The sequence below is a fragment of the Silene latifolia genome, chromosome 9, assembly GCF_048544455.1.
Source record: "Silene latifolia isolate original U9 population chromosome 9, ASM4854445v1, whole genome shotgun sequence".
Lineage (NCBI taxonomy): Eukaryota > Viridiplantae > Streptophyta > Magnoliopsida > Caryophyllales > Caryophyllaceae > Silene > Silene latifolia.
In genome coordinates this window covers 6,625,381-6,641,403 of record NC_133534.1, presented here as the reverse complement: position 1 = coordinate 6,641,403, position 16,023 = coordinate 6,625,381, and the positions used below count along the sequence as shown (strand labels likewise).

At 39.5% G+C, this 16,023-nt stretch overlaps 2 protein-coding genes across 2 annotated transcripts; one reads left to right on the top strand and one right to left on the bottom strand.

Moving 5' to 3' along the window:
* The first annotated feature begins 7,218 nt into the window (after window positions 1–7,218).
* LOC141600530 (uncharacterized) lies at window positions 7,219–8,393 on the top strand. The gene is made up of 6 exons (XM_074420775.1): window positions 7,219–7,393; window positions 7,495–7,703; window positions 7,804–7,930; window positions 8,052–8,181; window positions 8,289–8,329; window positions 8,373–8,393. Exons 1-6 carry the CDS (start codon window positions 7,298–7,300, stop codon window positions 8,391–8,393), a joined length of 624 nt encoding a protein of 207 aa, XP_074276876.1. The 5' UTR covers window positions 7,219–7,297.
* A 5,919-nt stretch (window positions 8,394–14,312) lies between these two features.
* On the bottom strand, window positions 14,313–15,464 carry LOC141600529 (aspartic proteinase nepenthesin-2-like). Its single transcript, XM_074420774.1, has one exon. It carries the CDS (start codon window positions 15,462–15,464, stop codon window positions 14,313–14,315), a length of 1,152 nt encoding a protein of 383 aa, XP_074276875.1.
* Between the last annotated feature and the right edge of the window lie 559 nt (window positions 15,465–16,023).

The following is a 16,023-nucleotide window of genomic DNA, read 5'->3' as shown; positions in this document are numbered from 1 at the left end:
AAATTACAATAAACTGATAATTATAGTGTTATACAGCAATGTTTTTGTGCTAATTTTTTATTTGTAATCTTAACAGAAATTTTAGTTCGATTGAAATCCAGTTATTTAAGGGAAGAGGATGAGGAAGTCGAAGGTGATGATTGTAGCAGTCGCGTTAGTAATGATGTCGATGATCCTGAATGGTGTCCCAACTGATGGTAAGCAAATTGTGGAGTGGTCGGAAATATGCTGTGAAAAAGGAGGAGACGGTGTGGAGACGGTGAAGGCAGATGTTTTCCAGAGCCTCATAGAATACAACATTATTTTGACAGTTCCTGGCATCGATGATTTGACGGTCGAGATTAAGAAGAAAGACTATGCAGTTTTGATTCGTGGTGAGCGTTTTAAGCCTATTCTAAACCAGTTTGGCCCCCGTACGGTATGGTCTGTCGCTGAGACAAGTTATGGTCCATTCTGGAGACGTTTTCGTTTTCCAACGAACGCTATAATGGATCGTGTGAAGTTCCATCTTGATAACGGTCTACTGCACATCTCCGCCCCCCTTAGTATTGTATGACATTTATTTTGATTTGATTATCAATGGACCGAGTAATAATTGTAAAGAATGAATATTATTAATTGCATAAGAATGAGTTACAGGGTAAAGCTACTTATAGTTACAACCTAAGATATGAACATATATAAAAGATATGATTACAATATTAAGCTACCTAATATATAAAATATGATATGCTAAATATATACAAAAGATGTGTAGAATTATTTGACAATAATTCTATTAGGGGATGACATATTCTTGATACTTTTCCGCAAGATGGACGGTCGTAGAGTAAGTCCAATCTTGGAAGAGAGAAGAGAGTGACGAGGGGCGCAGGCAATGCTTAGTTAATGTGTCGGCGAGCTGGTCATCACCATTTATGTGTTGAACTCGAATATTACCAAGATGTACCTGCTCTCGAACGAAGTAAAATGCTAATGCCACATGCTTCATCCTTGAGTGAAAAGTCGGGTTTGCGGAGTAACTTGTTGCACCTAGATTATCACAAAAGATCACAGGAGGAACTTTGGGCGACAAGTTGAGTTCAAGAAGTAAGGATTTCAGCCACAATAATTCCGTCGAGCGGCCGCAATCGCCCCTAAATTCAGCTTCTGTGGAGGAGAGGGACAACGCTCTTTGCTTCTTCGAAGACCATGAGATAGGATTTTTACCAAGAAAAACAATATAACCAGTGGTGAGACATAATCACTCGTGTCACGTGCCCAGTCCGCATCGCAATAAGCATGGAGATGAAGTGGTGTGTCTCGAACTAGGTGAATGCCAAGGTGTATAGTGCCGCTGAGATACCATAAGAGCTTCTTTAGAGCAACCCAGTGACTGGAGGTAGGGTGATTTAGGAATTGGGCAAGTTTGTTGACGGGAAAAGCTATGTCGGGTCGGGTAAGGGAGAGATACTGGAGGCTGCCTACAATTGTTCGATAGGCCGTGACTTCTTGGACGGGTTGATCAGGACAGGGGAGAAGAGGTGGGTGCGGGTTCATAGGTGAGGTAGATGGCCGAGAGTCTATCATTTTGTGTCGGGTTAATAAGTCAGAAATATATTTGGACTGATTTAACACTACAAGAAAAACTAAAACAGGCGACCGAAATTTGGCGACTGATATATTTAGTCGCCAAATTGGCGACTGATTTTCAAATTGGCGACTGAAAACAGTCGCCAATTTGGCGACTGGCATTTTTAAAAAGGGAATCAAACTTGGCGACTGATTTTTTTAATTTGGCGACTGATTTTTGCATAGTCGCCAAATTGGCGACTGAAATTCAGTCGCCAAAATGAATTTCAGTCGCCAACTGTTTTAATGGAAACCAGGCTGTCTTTTTTAAAAAGGGAATCAAATTGGCGACTGATTTTTTAAATTTGGCGACTGAAATAAGGGTAGTCGCCAAATTTGGCGACTGAATTTCAGTCGCCAAATTAAAAAAATCGGTCGCCAATTGATTTTTTTAATACATTCAGCCCTCCTCTCTCCTACTTTACTCTTTGCGGAAAAAAAAAGGGACGAGCGATTTGGCGAAGCGACGACACCAACGAAAAACACCACACAACCACCCTTCCACCGCCATTTCCACCGCCACATCCACCCTCTTCAATTAGGTTAGTTTTTTTTGTTTAATTTCAGTTTATATAGTTTAATTTGTTAGATTAATTTGTAGTTTGATTAATTTGTGGTTAGTTTGTTAGATTTATTTGTAGTTTGTATGTTAGATTAATTTGTAGTTAGATTTAGTTTAATTTGTGTTTGAATTAAAAGGGAATGATTATGAGGTTTGTCTTTAGGTTTAGGGTTATGGGGGGCGCGGGGAGGGGGGTTCGGCCGTGGGTGGCGGTCGGCCGTGGGTGGGTGGGTCGTGGGGTGGCCGTGGGTGGGTGGGTCGTGGGGTGGCCGTGGGTGGGTGGGTCGTGGGTGGTGTATGGTGTTGGGTAGCTAAGTGATACCGTCTCATTATCATTAGTATTAAGCTAAGTGGAACCGTCTTAATTAATATTATTATTATTATTATTATTATTATTATTACTAAGTTAAGTGAAATCGTCGTATTATTATTAATATTAAGCTAAGTGAAACCGTCTTTTGCATTAATGGAATTAGCTAAGTGGAACCGTCTTTTGGATTAAGAGAAACACAAAATCTCATTGAAGACGGACGATATCCGTCACAAGCTTGTGACGGATACCGTTTTCTCTCACAAAATGCCCATTGAGAGGTGAGTGGGAAGCACATAGGGGGTGCCCCCACCTTGTCCCCTCTCCCTTTTTGTGAGAGGTCACAAACTTGTGACGGAATTAGTCCGTCACAAGCAAGACTAGCTGTAAGAGAAATTAGCTATTAGCTAAGTGGAAGCTTCTTTAGGACTTGATTTTGATAAATTTAGTTTGATAATTCATGTTATTGATGAATTGAGGTAGAATAACCTTGTTATTTTTGTTTTTCTTTTCTCTTTTCAGGGTTGTCACCGCGCTGCTAGGCACCACCGTACGCGGTAGCTGTTGCTTCTTATTTTCTTTTCATTTTTGCTTTTACTTGATTAGGTAACCTCCTCTTACCAGCCAGTTACCTTTTAAATTTACTAATTTTAGTTCAAATTATGTTACGGACTTTAGGATAGAAGCCTTTATTATGTGGTTGAATTGGGCTATTGATTGACTTAATTAATTTAGTACTTGATTGTGTTGTTGTTTGATTTGATGTTGACTTAGTACCCGTTCAAGAATTACTCATTAGGAGTAATTCTTGAATAGTCCCCATTTTGGGACTGTCTTTGTACGTTTCAAGTCATTTAGGTAGTAAACACGTACTTGTGATTTATTAATGAGGAATGAGTTTGGTGGCGATCCCTTAAATGTTCTCCGAATACATGTATATGTGGAGTAATTAGTTATTCTACATAGATGTGTATTTGGAGAACTCAAGGGAATTGTCATTTTAATTTTTTCCTCATTAATAAATTACAAGTGTGTTTATTAGTGACTTGAAACGTACATTGACGGGTTTAGGTTGGAGTGATAAGGACCCCATTCGAAGATGGATTACTTATTGACAATATTTATATATTGTTTTCATATGTTTATTGTATAATGTGGAGTATAATGTTTAAATTTTGTATGTAATATTATTGTTATTTTTTAAAAATGTTTAAATTATTTTGGGGTCTTCTTTAGATTAAAATGAAGAGATTGGAACGTTCATGGATGTATGAAGGAAGATTAGACCATTCCAATAAGAAAAGACGTCCTACCGCTAGATTTATAAAGGGTGTTAGCGAGTTTATTGAATTTGCTAAACAACAAGATGAATATGACTTGGTAGACCAAAAACTTAGGTGCCCTTGTGCCAAATGCAAAAACCTGAAATACCAAATGACATTGTAGTAGAAAAACATCTCATTATAAACGGGTTTAAGCCAAATTATTACAATTGGATTTCACATGGAGAAGCATATTCTCCAATTCATGAACAAACTCACACCCAACAAATACAAAATGATGAGAACCCATATAGAGAGATGGTTGTTGATGCTATGGATTCCACTATTTTTAATAGTGATGACCATACAACTATTTTTGAAGAACAACCGCCACACCCACAAGCAAAAGCCTTTCTTGACATGTTAAAAGCCTCAGAAAAACCCTTGTATGAAGGAAGCAGAATGACATTGTTACAAGCCGCTTCTAGGCTAATTACCTTCAAATGTGAGTTCAATATGCCATTTGTTGCTGTTGATGGCATTGCCTCGTTCCTTGAGGAATCTTTCCCCGATGATAATATCATGACCCGAAGTTTCTATACTACCAAAAAAGTAGTTAAAGGTCTTGATTACGCATGAAAAGATTGATGCATGTCCTGAAGTATGTATGCTAGTTTGGAAAGATGATGCTTTGCTTGACAAATGTAAAAATTGTGGGGCGGATAGATATGAGACAAGTGAAGGAGATACAGTTTTGGTGTTGAAAAAAGGCAACGGTAGTAAGAGGGCCAAAAAGAGTAAGAAACCAATAGCATGTAACCAATTGTTTTACTTTCCTCTCGCACCAAGACTTCAAAGAATCTATGCCACCAAAAACATTGCCGAACAAATGAGATGGCACAAAGAAAACCCACGTGCTCCAGGGAAGATGAGTCATCCTAGTGATGGGGAAGAATGGAAACGATTTGATCGGATGTATCCCGATTTTGCCAAGGAACCCCGCAATGTACGACTTGGCTTGTGTACGGATGGATTTGATCCTTTCGGTAATTTTGGGAGGAAGTATTCTTGTTGGCCCGTTATGGTCACACCATACAATTTACCACCTTGGTTATGTATGAAAAGACCATTTATCTTCTTGTCACTTATTGTTCCCGGACCAAAAAGCCCGAAACGTAATTTGGATGTTTATTTACAACCATTGGTGGAGGAGTTGAAATATTTGTGGGAAGTTGGGGTGGAAACTTATGATGTGTCTAAAAAACAAAATTTTCAACTTAAAGCTTCCCTTTTGTGGACAATAAATGATTTTCCCGCCTATGGTATGCTATCTGGGTGGTCTACACAAGGACAAAAAGCATGTCCTTGTTGCATGGAGGAAAGTAAAGCATTTTGGCTTCCAAATAGCAAGAAAATAAGCTGGTTTGATTGTCATAGATGCTTCTTACGAGAGAGAAATCCACATAGGAAGAACAAGAAAGCTTTCACAAAAGGTAAAGAGGTGCTTGATGCCCCTCCGAAACGAGTGCCTGGGGATGAGATATGGAAGACGGTATGTGATTAACCATCCCCTATATTGATGGTACCGAGGAAGAATTTAAAGAATTGAAAAGGCAGAAAAACGGTTGGTTTAAAAGAAGCATTCTTTGGGACCTTCCTTATTGGAAGACAATGTTGATAAGACATAATTTGGATGTAATGCACATAGAAAAGAATTTCTTTGACCAACTAATTGACATGATCATGGATGTAGAAGGTGAAAAATGTGATAGCATTGCTTCTAGAAAAGATTTGCAGAAATTTTGTCATCGTCCCAAATTACACATTCGCGGCGACGGGTCTAAGCCAACATCCATTTTCACTCTCGACAAAGCTAAGAGAAAAGTATTGTGTGAGTGGTTACAAAATTTGAAGTTTCCTGATGGGTATGCATCAGATTTTAGTCGATGTGTTGATCTTAAGAAGCTGAAGTTGCAAGGCTTGAAAAGTCATGATTGTCATATATTCATGGAGCGATTATTACCCGTTGCTTTGAAACACCTCGTGCCGACAAACGTTTGGAATGCAGTTGTTGAGATTAGTCAATTCTTCCGAGATTTATGTGCCTCTTCAATATGTGTTGATGACATGATTCGTCTAGAAGAGCAAATACCACAGATATTGTGTAAGCTTGAAATGATCTTTCCTCCTGCATTTTTAACTCCATGGAGCATCTACCGGTTCATTTGCCATATGAAGCCAAAGTTGGGGGACCCGTCCAATATAGGTGGATGTATCCATTTGAAAGGTAATTAAGATAATCTAGCTACTTTTAAATTAAAATTAATAGTAATAACTAATCTATTTATTATATGTTAACTTTATTATTAATAAAACTCATCATTAACTTTTATAGGTTTCTTAATCATTTGAAGAAAAAAATTGGTAATAAAGCTAGGGTGGAAGGTTCTATATGCAATGCTTATTTAACGGAAGAGACTGCAAACTTTTGTTCTCTTTACTTTGAAAAACATATAGAAACCAAAGCAAAAAACTTGAATGTTGAGAAACCGGATGAAGTAGACGGAAGTTTACCCGAATTTTTTCAAACTCAAGATGATGAAGGGTGTTCATCAAAGGGGCAAACAAGATATTTGGATGATAAGGAGTATAATCGTGCCCACCTTTACGTGCTATCTAATTGTGACCTCTTGGAGCCATACGAAACACAGTTTGTTAATGATTTCATTCAGAGGAATCCTAATATAAGTAAGGATGATGTTTGGGACAAACATGAGGACCAATTTCCATCATGGTTTCAGAAACATGTAATTGAGTTGAATATTCAAGATGATTTGATAAGAAGTTTGGCTTTTGGTCCTTCAAAAATGGTAAGAACGTGGAATCGATACTCGGTTAATGGGTTTAATTTTCAAACATTCAACCACGGTAAAGGTAAGGCTAGGTGCAATTGGGGGGTTACTATTTCTTCTCTTGATGACAACAAATACTATGGTATAGTTGAAGATATCTTTGAAATTAGTTATAGTGGACGTGACCGAGCTTATAAAACTGTCTTATTCAAGGTTGACTGGAAGGATAATTCTGTGGCTGGAATGAGAGTACATGAACAATACAAGCTTGTAGAAGTGAATCGTACTAGAACATACTCTAAGTATGATCCATTTATACTTGCACATCAGGCTCATCAAGTGTATTTTGCTACTTATCCAAGCACAACAAATGATAGAAATCAAAATGCGTGGTGTGCAATCTTTAAGACAAAGGCACGGTCACAAGTTGATACAACTTTTTTCCAAGAAGAAAACGTTTCAAATGAAACGCTTTTGTCTCCACCCGATGAAATCAACTATGAGCATGAGAATAAAGATGGTGAAGACATGGAAGAGGAAGAATATTATGATGTGGAAGAGAGACTGCCGGGGGAGGATGAGGCGGAGGAGGAGGAGGAGGAGGAGGAGAGAAGGGAAGAAGAGGAGGAGAGGAGGGGGGAAGATGAGGTGAGGAGGAGAAGGGAGGAGGAGAAAAGGAGGAAGGACGAGGGGTTTGGAGATGAAGATGATTATGATGATGATGATGACGATGATGAGGATGAGGAAGAGGATGAGGATGAGGACGAGGGGTTTGAAGATGAAGATGATTAAATTGGTATAATTTTGTATTCCTCAAGAGTAAATTATTAAAATTTAGAAGTCTGTATAATTTTCATTTATCATTATTTGTGTTAATTTTTATTTGTATTACTGCAGATGGCTGGAGCAGGTCGAGGTAGGAAGCGTGGAGGCGGCTCAGGAGGAGGACAGAGTACGCGTCCGGAGCAGGAGGAGGAGTTTGTGCAGGAGGATCTGATGCAGACAGACGGTGACGGCGAGGAGACTGACGCTACCGACGAGCCAGCACGGGTGCCGATACGGTACACTTCGGATCATCGGATGATTCTTGAGCCGGCGGGATTATGGTAAGTTTTATTCTTTATTAGTCTACTATTTTTATTTTTTTTATTTTTAGTTTTTAAAATAATAATTGTTTGTAATTTTACATGTTCAAAATAAATGCAGGTTTATGGACGATTGCGTGATACGAGGTGTTACGAAAAGCACGAAGACTAATTTCGTGGGTCCAATTCCTACATCGTGGACACAAGCTTCTCATGCACAAAGAGAGGCGTGGTTCAATAACTTTCGGGTATATATTTTCCGTAATTCTTTGTTTTAGAAACCAAATAATTAATTTTGATAAATTTTTTAAGAACCAAGGTTATACTTTTATTTTATACTAATATGAAATTTTGTCGCTTTTTTTGTAGCTATCATTTGCTTGGTCACCGTCTCAAGAACAGAATGTCCGTAACAGGTACAATGACGTCGGTACTCGACGATATCGGGACGTGATTTGGAAGGTAGTTAGGCGCCCAAAGGAACCAGACCACATGAAAGGTATTTAATTAACTTGTTTTGTTATTTGTATTAATTAGCATATACTCTCTTATATTATAAATAATATCAGTAACTTATTAGTTATGATTTCATATGTGTAATTGCAGGTGACAAGTATGAAGGCTTAATAAAGCATACCAAAAGTGAAGCTTTTCGAAAAAAGTCTAAGCAAGCATCCCTCAACAAAAGAGGAGGAAAGGAAGACGCCGTGAACGAGCCTACTCATTACGCGGGTTCACGATCGTTATGGAATCGTATGTTGGGTGTAAGTTTGTCTATTATTTCACACTTTTTTTTTTGTTTTCAATGCAACATGTTTATTTTATGTTAGATTTTTTGTTGATTTTCTAACATGTATGTTTTTTTTTTCATTCGAGAGAGGAAAGAAGAAGTCACGGCCGATTGCGACGGTGCGAAATCTGTTTCGGACACGCATTCCAGGGTTGACCACAAAGGGGTTAGAACTTGGACTAAGCCAAAAGACAAGCAATTATATGTAAGTTTTCCGTAACACTTAATTTTTGTTAATTTATTCTCTTTTAAAATGTCGTATATAAGGTGGTTACCATATTAACTTACAACCATTTGTTTAATATTGTAGGAAGCATTTGAACGAGAAAAAGCCGCCAATCCAGAAAAACCGGATAATGACATATGGTATGAGTTGGTGGATGGCTTCAAGAAAGGGCACGTGTATGGTACCGGAAGTTCAACACCGGCTTTCTATGAGAAAACGCGTAGAAGATCGACTTCAACAATTCCCAGCAACACGTATCAACCGGGAATTATTAGTCAACTTCAAAGTAAAATAAGAGAGCGTGATGAACGTGATGCCAAACGTGATGAAGAACTTGTCAAACGTGATAAAGAATTCCGCCAAATGAAGGAAAGAATGGAAATGTTTGAGAATTGGTGGCAAGGTTGTAACCCCGGACCTAGACCCAACTACGATCCAAATGATCCGCATGGTCCACATGGGGGGAGTGGAGCCGGTGTTGGCTTCCAAGTAAGATGATTTTAGCATGTAAGCTTGTAAAACTTGAACTTTAGACTTGAACATTAGAATAGCTTAGCTTGTAAAACTTTCATTTTCAATATATGAAATGAAGTTTGAGAAAATGGGAGGTGTTGGGTTGAAATGTATGGTGTTGTGTGTGTTGAAATGGGATGTATGGTGTTGTGGAACATCGGTTTGTATGCAGGTTGTAAATATTTGGCTAGCAATGAAAACGAAAAAAACCACCAAAACATACAGTGGCTTTGGCGACTGAATTGAGATTTGTCGACTGAAATTCAGTCGCCAATTTGGCGACTGATTTATGGTAGTCGCCATTTTGGCGACTGAATTTCAGTCGCCAAATCCCAATTCAGTCGCCAAATTTCCTCAGCCAAAATGGCTACGTCACCCAAATTTGGCGACTGAATGTAGATTTGGCGACTGCATTTCAGTCGCCAATTTGGCGACTACCTAGAATCAGTCGCCAATTTGGCGACTACCCTATCAGTCGCCATTTTTATCATTTGGCGACCGACTTTAGTCGCCAAAGCTAGAAAAGGCGACTAAGGTCCGCGACTGACGTTTGGCGACTGATTTCAGTCGCCAAATTGATTTTGGCGACTGATTTCAGTCGCCAAAATCAGTTGTCTGTTTTAATTCTTTTTGTAGTGTAAGTGAATACCTTTAGAGGTCGGGGTTACCTCGATTCCTAGGAAGAACGACAGGGGGCCGAGGTCCTTTAGGAAGAATCGTTTGGAGATGGCGGAGATAAATGTCGTGACATCGGTATTGGATGGACCTGTAATAATTATATCATCCACATATACTAAAACAAATAGCATTACGTTAGTTTGAGATAAAATAAAGAGTGACGGATCAGAAACGGACTTGCGAAAACCACAAGTGACGAGACAATTATGTAACTCGGTATACCAGGCACGGGGTGCCTGTTTTAAACCATAAATAGCTTTGCTAAGTTTGCAAACATAGGTAGGTGAGTCGGGATTGACAAAACCTGGCGGTTGTGTCATATAAACTGAATCATTTAAAGTTCATTGTAGAAACGCGTTATTCACATCAATTTGTCGGATCGACCAACCACGCGTAATGGCAAGGGAGAGGATGAGTCGGATGGTGGTAGGTTTGATGACGGGGCTAAAAGTCTCATTGTAATCGAGACCAGGTCGTTGATGGAAACCTTTCGCAACAAGTCTCGCTTTATGTTGTTTGAGGCTACCATCAGGATTGTATTTAATCCGAAATACCCACTTGCAACCAATCGTATTAGGGGCAGTATCGGGTGGGACTAGGGACCACGTTTTATTGCGGGTAAGGGCATCATATTCTGCCTGCATAGCTGAGCGCCAAAGAGGATCTACTAGGGCTTGTTTGACGGTGGTGGGCGTGATGTAAGGAGAGGGCATGGCAGCTAGGTCAGCGCGTTTGGATTTCGTTTTGAAGTACTTGGGAGTGGGCATAATGATATTGTTGGAGAGACGGGTGCCATGATTGTGAGTGGGTGGTGAGGGAGAGGGAGTGGCGGTTGGGGTTGAGGGCGTAGCAGGTGAGGAAGCAGGGGAATGTGAGGGGGAGTTGGAAACAGAGGGAGTAGTGGGTGAGTTGGGTTGCGGTTCAGGGGTTATGGGCGTATTGGGTGGTGGGCCGGATAATATGGGTATGGTAAATTGACACCATTCGGATGAGGTCATGGTAGAGGGCACGGTATTAAGATTGAGAAGGCGGGTATAAGGATATTGATCTTCAACAAACTTAACATGTCGGGAAACATAGACACGGGATGTAGTCGGGTCTAAACACAGATACGCACTCTGGGTTGGAGAATAACCAACGAAAACACACTCAATAGAGCGAGCTTGGAGTTTATGCTCGGAGTAAGGCCGGAGCCAAGGAAAACATAAACAACCAAAATTGTGAAGTTTAAGATAATTGGGTTCTTGATTAAAGAGCTTGGAATAGGGGACTCGTTGTTGAGGGACGGGGTTGGCATACGATTAATAAGGTAGGCAGCGGTAGAAAAGGCATAGGGCCATAGAGTTAAGGGAAGTTTGGCGTGAGAAAGGAGGGATAAGCCGGTTTCAACTATGTGACGATGTCGTCTTTCAGCAAAACCATTGTGCTCGGGAGTGTGAGGGGGAGAAGTAAGGTGAGTGATACCATCGATATTTAGTTGGGAGGTAAGAGTTGTGAATTCTCCTCCATTGTCGGAGTAGAAGCGTTTAATGGGTTTATTAAAAAAAAATCGGTGATAGCACGAAATTTGGTGAATGTTATTTGAGTGTCGGATTTACGTTTGAGAGGATATAACCATATGTAGTGGGTGAAACGATCAACAAAAATGACATAATATTTAAAGGAGTCGGGGGATGAAATAGGAGAGGTCCAAACATCGGAAAATATTAAATCTAGCGAAGTGGTAGAATTTAAAGTTGACGGGCCAAAAGGTAATTTGTGGCTTTTATTTAAATTGCAAGGAATACAAATATCAGAATCGGAAATACGTAATTGAAACTTAGAATTAATAAGCTTAAATATTTTTGCGGAGGGGTGGCCAAGACGATGATGCCACGATGCTTGATTCGTTGTGGCAACTAGGGCAGTCGGGGTAGGAGGAGTCCAGATATAGGAGCCATCAATAAGTGGACCCTGAAGGAGCACGGTTCCCGTCTTGATTTCCTTAACAAAAAACGAGTCGGGTAAGAATACGGCATATGCGTTATTATCAAGACAGAATTGGGAAATAGAGAGTAATTTTCGTGAGATTTGAGGAACAACTAAAACATTAGAAAAAATTGAAGAAGCAGTAGAGGAGGAAATAGAGAAAGAACCAGAGTGCGTAATCTGAAGAGCAGAACCGTCACCTATGACTAAATCATCGGGTCCATCATAGGGTTGATGAAGGGAAAGGGTATTGAGATCATCGGTGATGTGGTGCGTCGCTCCGCTGTCAACGGTCCAGGAGCGGGTTGAGGGGGGGTTCGAATGAGTGGCAGTGTGCGCTTGGGGTGTGGTGTTGCGGGGTTTTCGAGTAGGGAAGGCAAAGGTTGGGTACTTAGAGGCGAGGTCAGGACAGTCAGACGCCACATGCCCAACCGTGTCGCAAAACTGGCACCTTCCTTTGAATGGACGCGGCTGATAGGATTGATTGTTGTTGGGTTTGGGATAGGAATTGGAGTTGTTGTTGGTTTGGGAATTGTTGTTATGGCGGGGTTGATAGTTGTTGTTGCGGTTGTTGGAGCAGTAATGGGCTGGATTGGCAGAGGGATTAAAGGCAGCGGTAGGAGCCTCGTGTTTCAAACGAAGCTCTTGTTGAATGAGCAGTTCGTGTAAGGCATCAAACGAGATAGGGGAATCTCGAACACGAACCACATCTATGACAGAACCATATTTGGTCTTATTGAGACCATTGAGTACTTTTGCGGTGATATCGTCAACATCCATAGGGTGTTGGAGTTGAGCGAGATCATCGGTGCAGGACTTAATTGAAGTCATGTAATCGGTGATAGACATATTGTCGGTATGGGTAATGTGGTCAAGGCGGTCTTTAATTTGAAGACGGTGTCCTCTTGAAGAATTAGCAAAATACTTCAAGAGTGTCGTCCAAGCATCATGGGATGTTTGGTCATTGGCGATTAATGCAGCGATTGGCGGGGCTAGGGTACCAGCGAGAGAGCCAAGGATCAACTGATCTTGGCGATACCAAGTAGTATAAGCGGGGTTGGTTTCGGTTGTGGGTGCAGTAGCGGGGGGAACGGGATCGACCGTGATGGTTTGGTCAGGGGCGGGGTTTGTACCATCAATGAAGGAAAACAGAGCAAGACCATTAAGGATAGCCTTGATCTGAAATCTTCATTGTCGGAACGTGATTGAATCCTTGAGTTGGATACAATTAGCAAAGGTGACGATAGTGAGGGGTGCGTTGGGTTGGGCAGCGTTGTGGAGGATGAGTTGGTTGGCCATATCTAGGATTGGTCGGGGGCAAGGGGACGTGAATACAGCGTGAGAGAAAAAATTTAGAGATCGTGAGGATCGGAAAAGCTCGATACCATGTAAAGAATGAATATTATTAATTGCATAAGAATGAGTTACAGGGTAAAACTACTTATAGTTACAACCTAAGATATGAACATATATAAAAGATATGATTACAATATTAAGCTACCTAATATATAAAATATAATATGCTAAATATATACAAAAGATGTGTAGAATTATTTGACAATAATTCTATTAGGGGATGACATATTCTTGATAATAATAATGTGATTCATGACGATTCCTTTGTTGTCATTTGGTTAATCGGCTTAATTGGATTGTTTTACTTTGTTGTTGCTAGTTGCAAAAGTACCTCCTGTAATAATCTATCTTTCGTATTTAATCTCGCTCGACACACAAATCATGAAATAAATAAGTTTTCTTAATGTAGATACAATTGTTACCCGGACTCCGGAGCCTTTGAGACACTTGATAATGTTGTTATGTAATAAGATGAGAGTTTTTGACGTCGGAGACAATTAGAAAAAGGAAATTAAGGCATGAATATACCTCAGATGACCTTCTAATATCCCCTCATAAGACATTAGAAAAACCGAATTTCGATTTTATTTGATTCAAAAATTATAAAGGAGGGAGAGATTTTAAGAAGAGAGATACCCTGAAGTGATTGAATACGAGGAGTTCAACGTTCGTTGTGTTGGGCGTGAATAAAGGTGATACGGTTATTGTTTTTATCTACTTTTAACTCGATGTTCTACACCAATTGCAATTTCGAAACAGTAATCTACCAAGTATAAAAGCTGAGTTTGTTTAAGTTTTTTTGATTGGCCGAAAGATTTTAGGAAAAAATGCATTTGTTTTGTTAGTGGTGGTGTCCATTTGAAAGAACAAATTAATTGTCTGTGATTTCATTGTTTACAATGTGGAAATGTCAATTGTTGTCAATAATATTTATGTGTTTCTTGTAGTACCATCAAATGTCAAGAATCAAGGAAAGAAATAAAACATGTAACTTTGTTGACAGAGGACAAGCAAATTAAAATCAATGATAAGGTTATGGTATATAAGTATATGAAGGTTGATTACAAATTTACAATCATTGTTATGGTTAATTACTTAATTAGGCACCGGCGGGGGTGAAACAACCGGTCTCGTCTTGACCAGTGGACACTTGGATACTTGGGTTGTCCGGGTTCAAGTCGTAGACCACCTTATGTCCACGAATATGGTAGCTCCCAAGTGTATTATGAGGCGGTCTTCCATTTCGTTTGAAAGACAAACAGTAATACCCTGCATATTTCCACCATACTTTTTGTGGATCTGCGATGCGTAAGTAAGCTTCCCCGAGTACAATTATTATCTCAACTTGGTAGGGTTGTCTATAACAGAGCTCGAAATTCGACTCCGACAGAAATTGAGTCGGAATATCATTAAAAGTCTCTTTTACAAAGTCTTTGACCATGCTTAAGAGATTGTCAAATAGTTGATCTTCCAAGTAGCTTAAGGTTGCCCCGGTATCGATTAAGATAGTTGATGTGACATCAGGAGTCGTAACTTTCCCCGGACCTATCACATATATTGCTACGAGTTTGGTTAAGTAATAATAATCGACATTGATGAGCGGTGCTGTTCTATAATCTCCAAATATTTGGGCCTCGTCTCCGACCATGAACGTTCCGTCCATAGACTCATTGTAAGGAAGACAGAAGCCCCATCGGGTAGGTTTAGGGGTGAGTTGAGATGGTAAAGCGAGTGGCCCAGCTCCAAAACCAGCCACCCCTTGGAAACAAGATAACTCAGGGGTACACGTGTTCTGGAATCCAAGACCAAATACCATTCTTTGAGAGACGGCCTTATCAGTGAATAGGTTAATAATTTCGGTACTCACAAAGCCAGACGACCCGCTTAGGTCTTTGTACTTAACTGTGTATGTACATCTATTACTCTTCACACAAGTCGAATGAGGGGTGTCCTTGCTATATTTACAGTCGTCGCCTATCGTGTGGTTGCAATGTTCCATGACGAAGTCGCGTGTAACTTGGTATGGAGCTATGATCGGAGGCTGGTTAGCGAGGCACTGCAAACAACTTTTCCATTGGACCCAAGTGAAGTGGGAACCTGTGTCGAAAACAAGGAATAGTTGTTGATGACCGATGTCGATGCTTGTTATGTACGATCTTCTTATTGCGTTCACAGGCCCTCTCCCATGGGACTCTTCCTTAGTCTCATAAAAGTGTTTTAGTTTGGGGTGTTGGCTATGATGGATGATCATTTTGTAACCAAGACTATGATTACAACCAAAAAATATGAGTGTTAAAGAAATTATGAAAGGGGTAAAAAGTGAAAGGGAAGTCATTTTCAATTGCTCAATGTTGTTTGATTTTGTAATGTGAATTGTGAAATAATACAAAACATATAATACACAAATTCTCATTTGTTATTTATAATAACAAAAATAATTACTAATAAATTGATCACCTACTTATACTCATTAATTTTGTATTTATAACCTATCTTAACACTACATTTTTCTATTACAACTTTTCCCCTAATTTTTACCACATCACAATATTTTATTAGCCATTTTTTGTGTGTGTTTATTTGTATACAAAATTACGAAGTAGGTGTATTTTATAAGCATAACTTTATTGTTCTCCTCCGTACTAATCTACATTTGCTTTGAGAGGATGTATTTCATAAGCATAACTTTATTGTCTCTACAATAATTTTTCCGAAAAAGAATAATGTTGATTCTTTTATTATACATTATTCTAAAATAAATTCTCGCTTTCAATAATATTCTCACCATTTTAATTGGGAAAAGTTAAAAT

Coding starts and splice junctions, on each gene's coding strand:
- LOC141600529 (XM_074420774.1), bottom strand. CDS start 15,464: ATGATCATCCATCATAGCCAACACCCCAAACTAAAACACTTTTATGAG.
- LOC141600530 (XM_074420775.1), top strand. CDS start 7,298: ATGAAGATGATTATGATGATGATGATGACGATGATGAGGATGAGGAAG. Junction 7,394..7,494: donor AGATGAAGATGATTAAATTG/GTATAATTTTGT, acceptor GTATTACTGCAG/ATGGCTGGAGCAGGTCGAGG. Junction 8,330..8,372: donor TAAAGCATACCAAAAGTGAA/GCTTTTCGAAAA, acceptor TCAACAAAAGAG/GAGGAAAGGAAGACGCCGTG.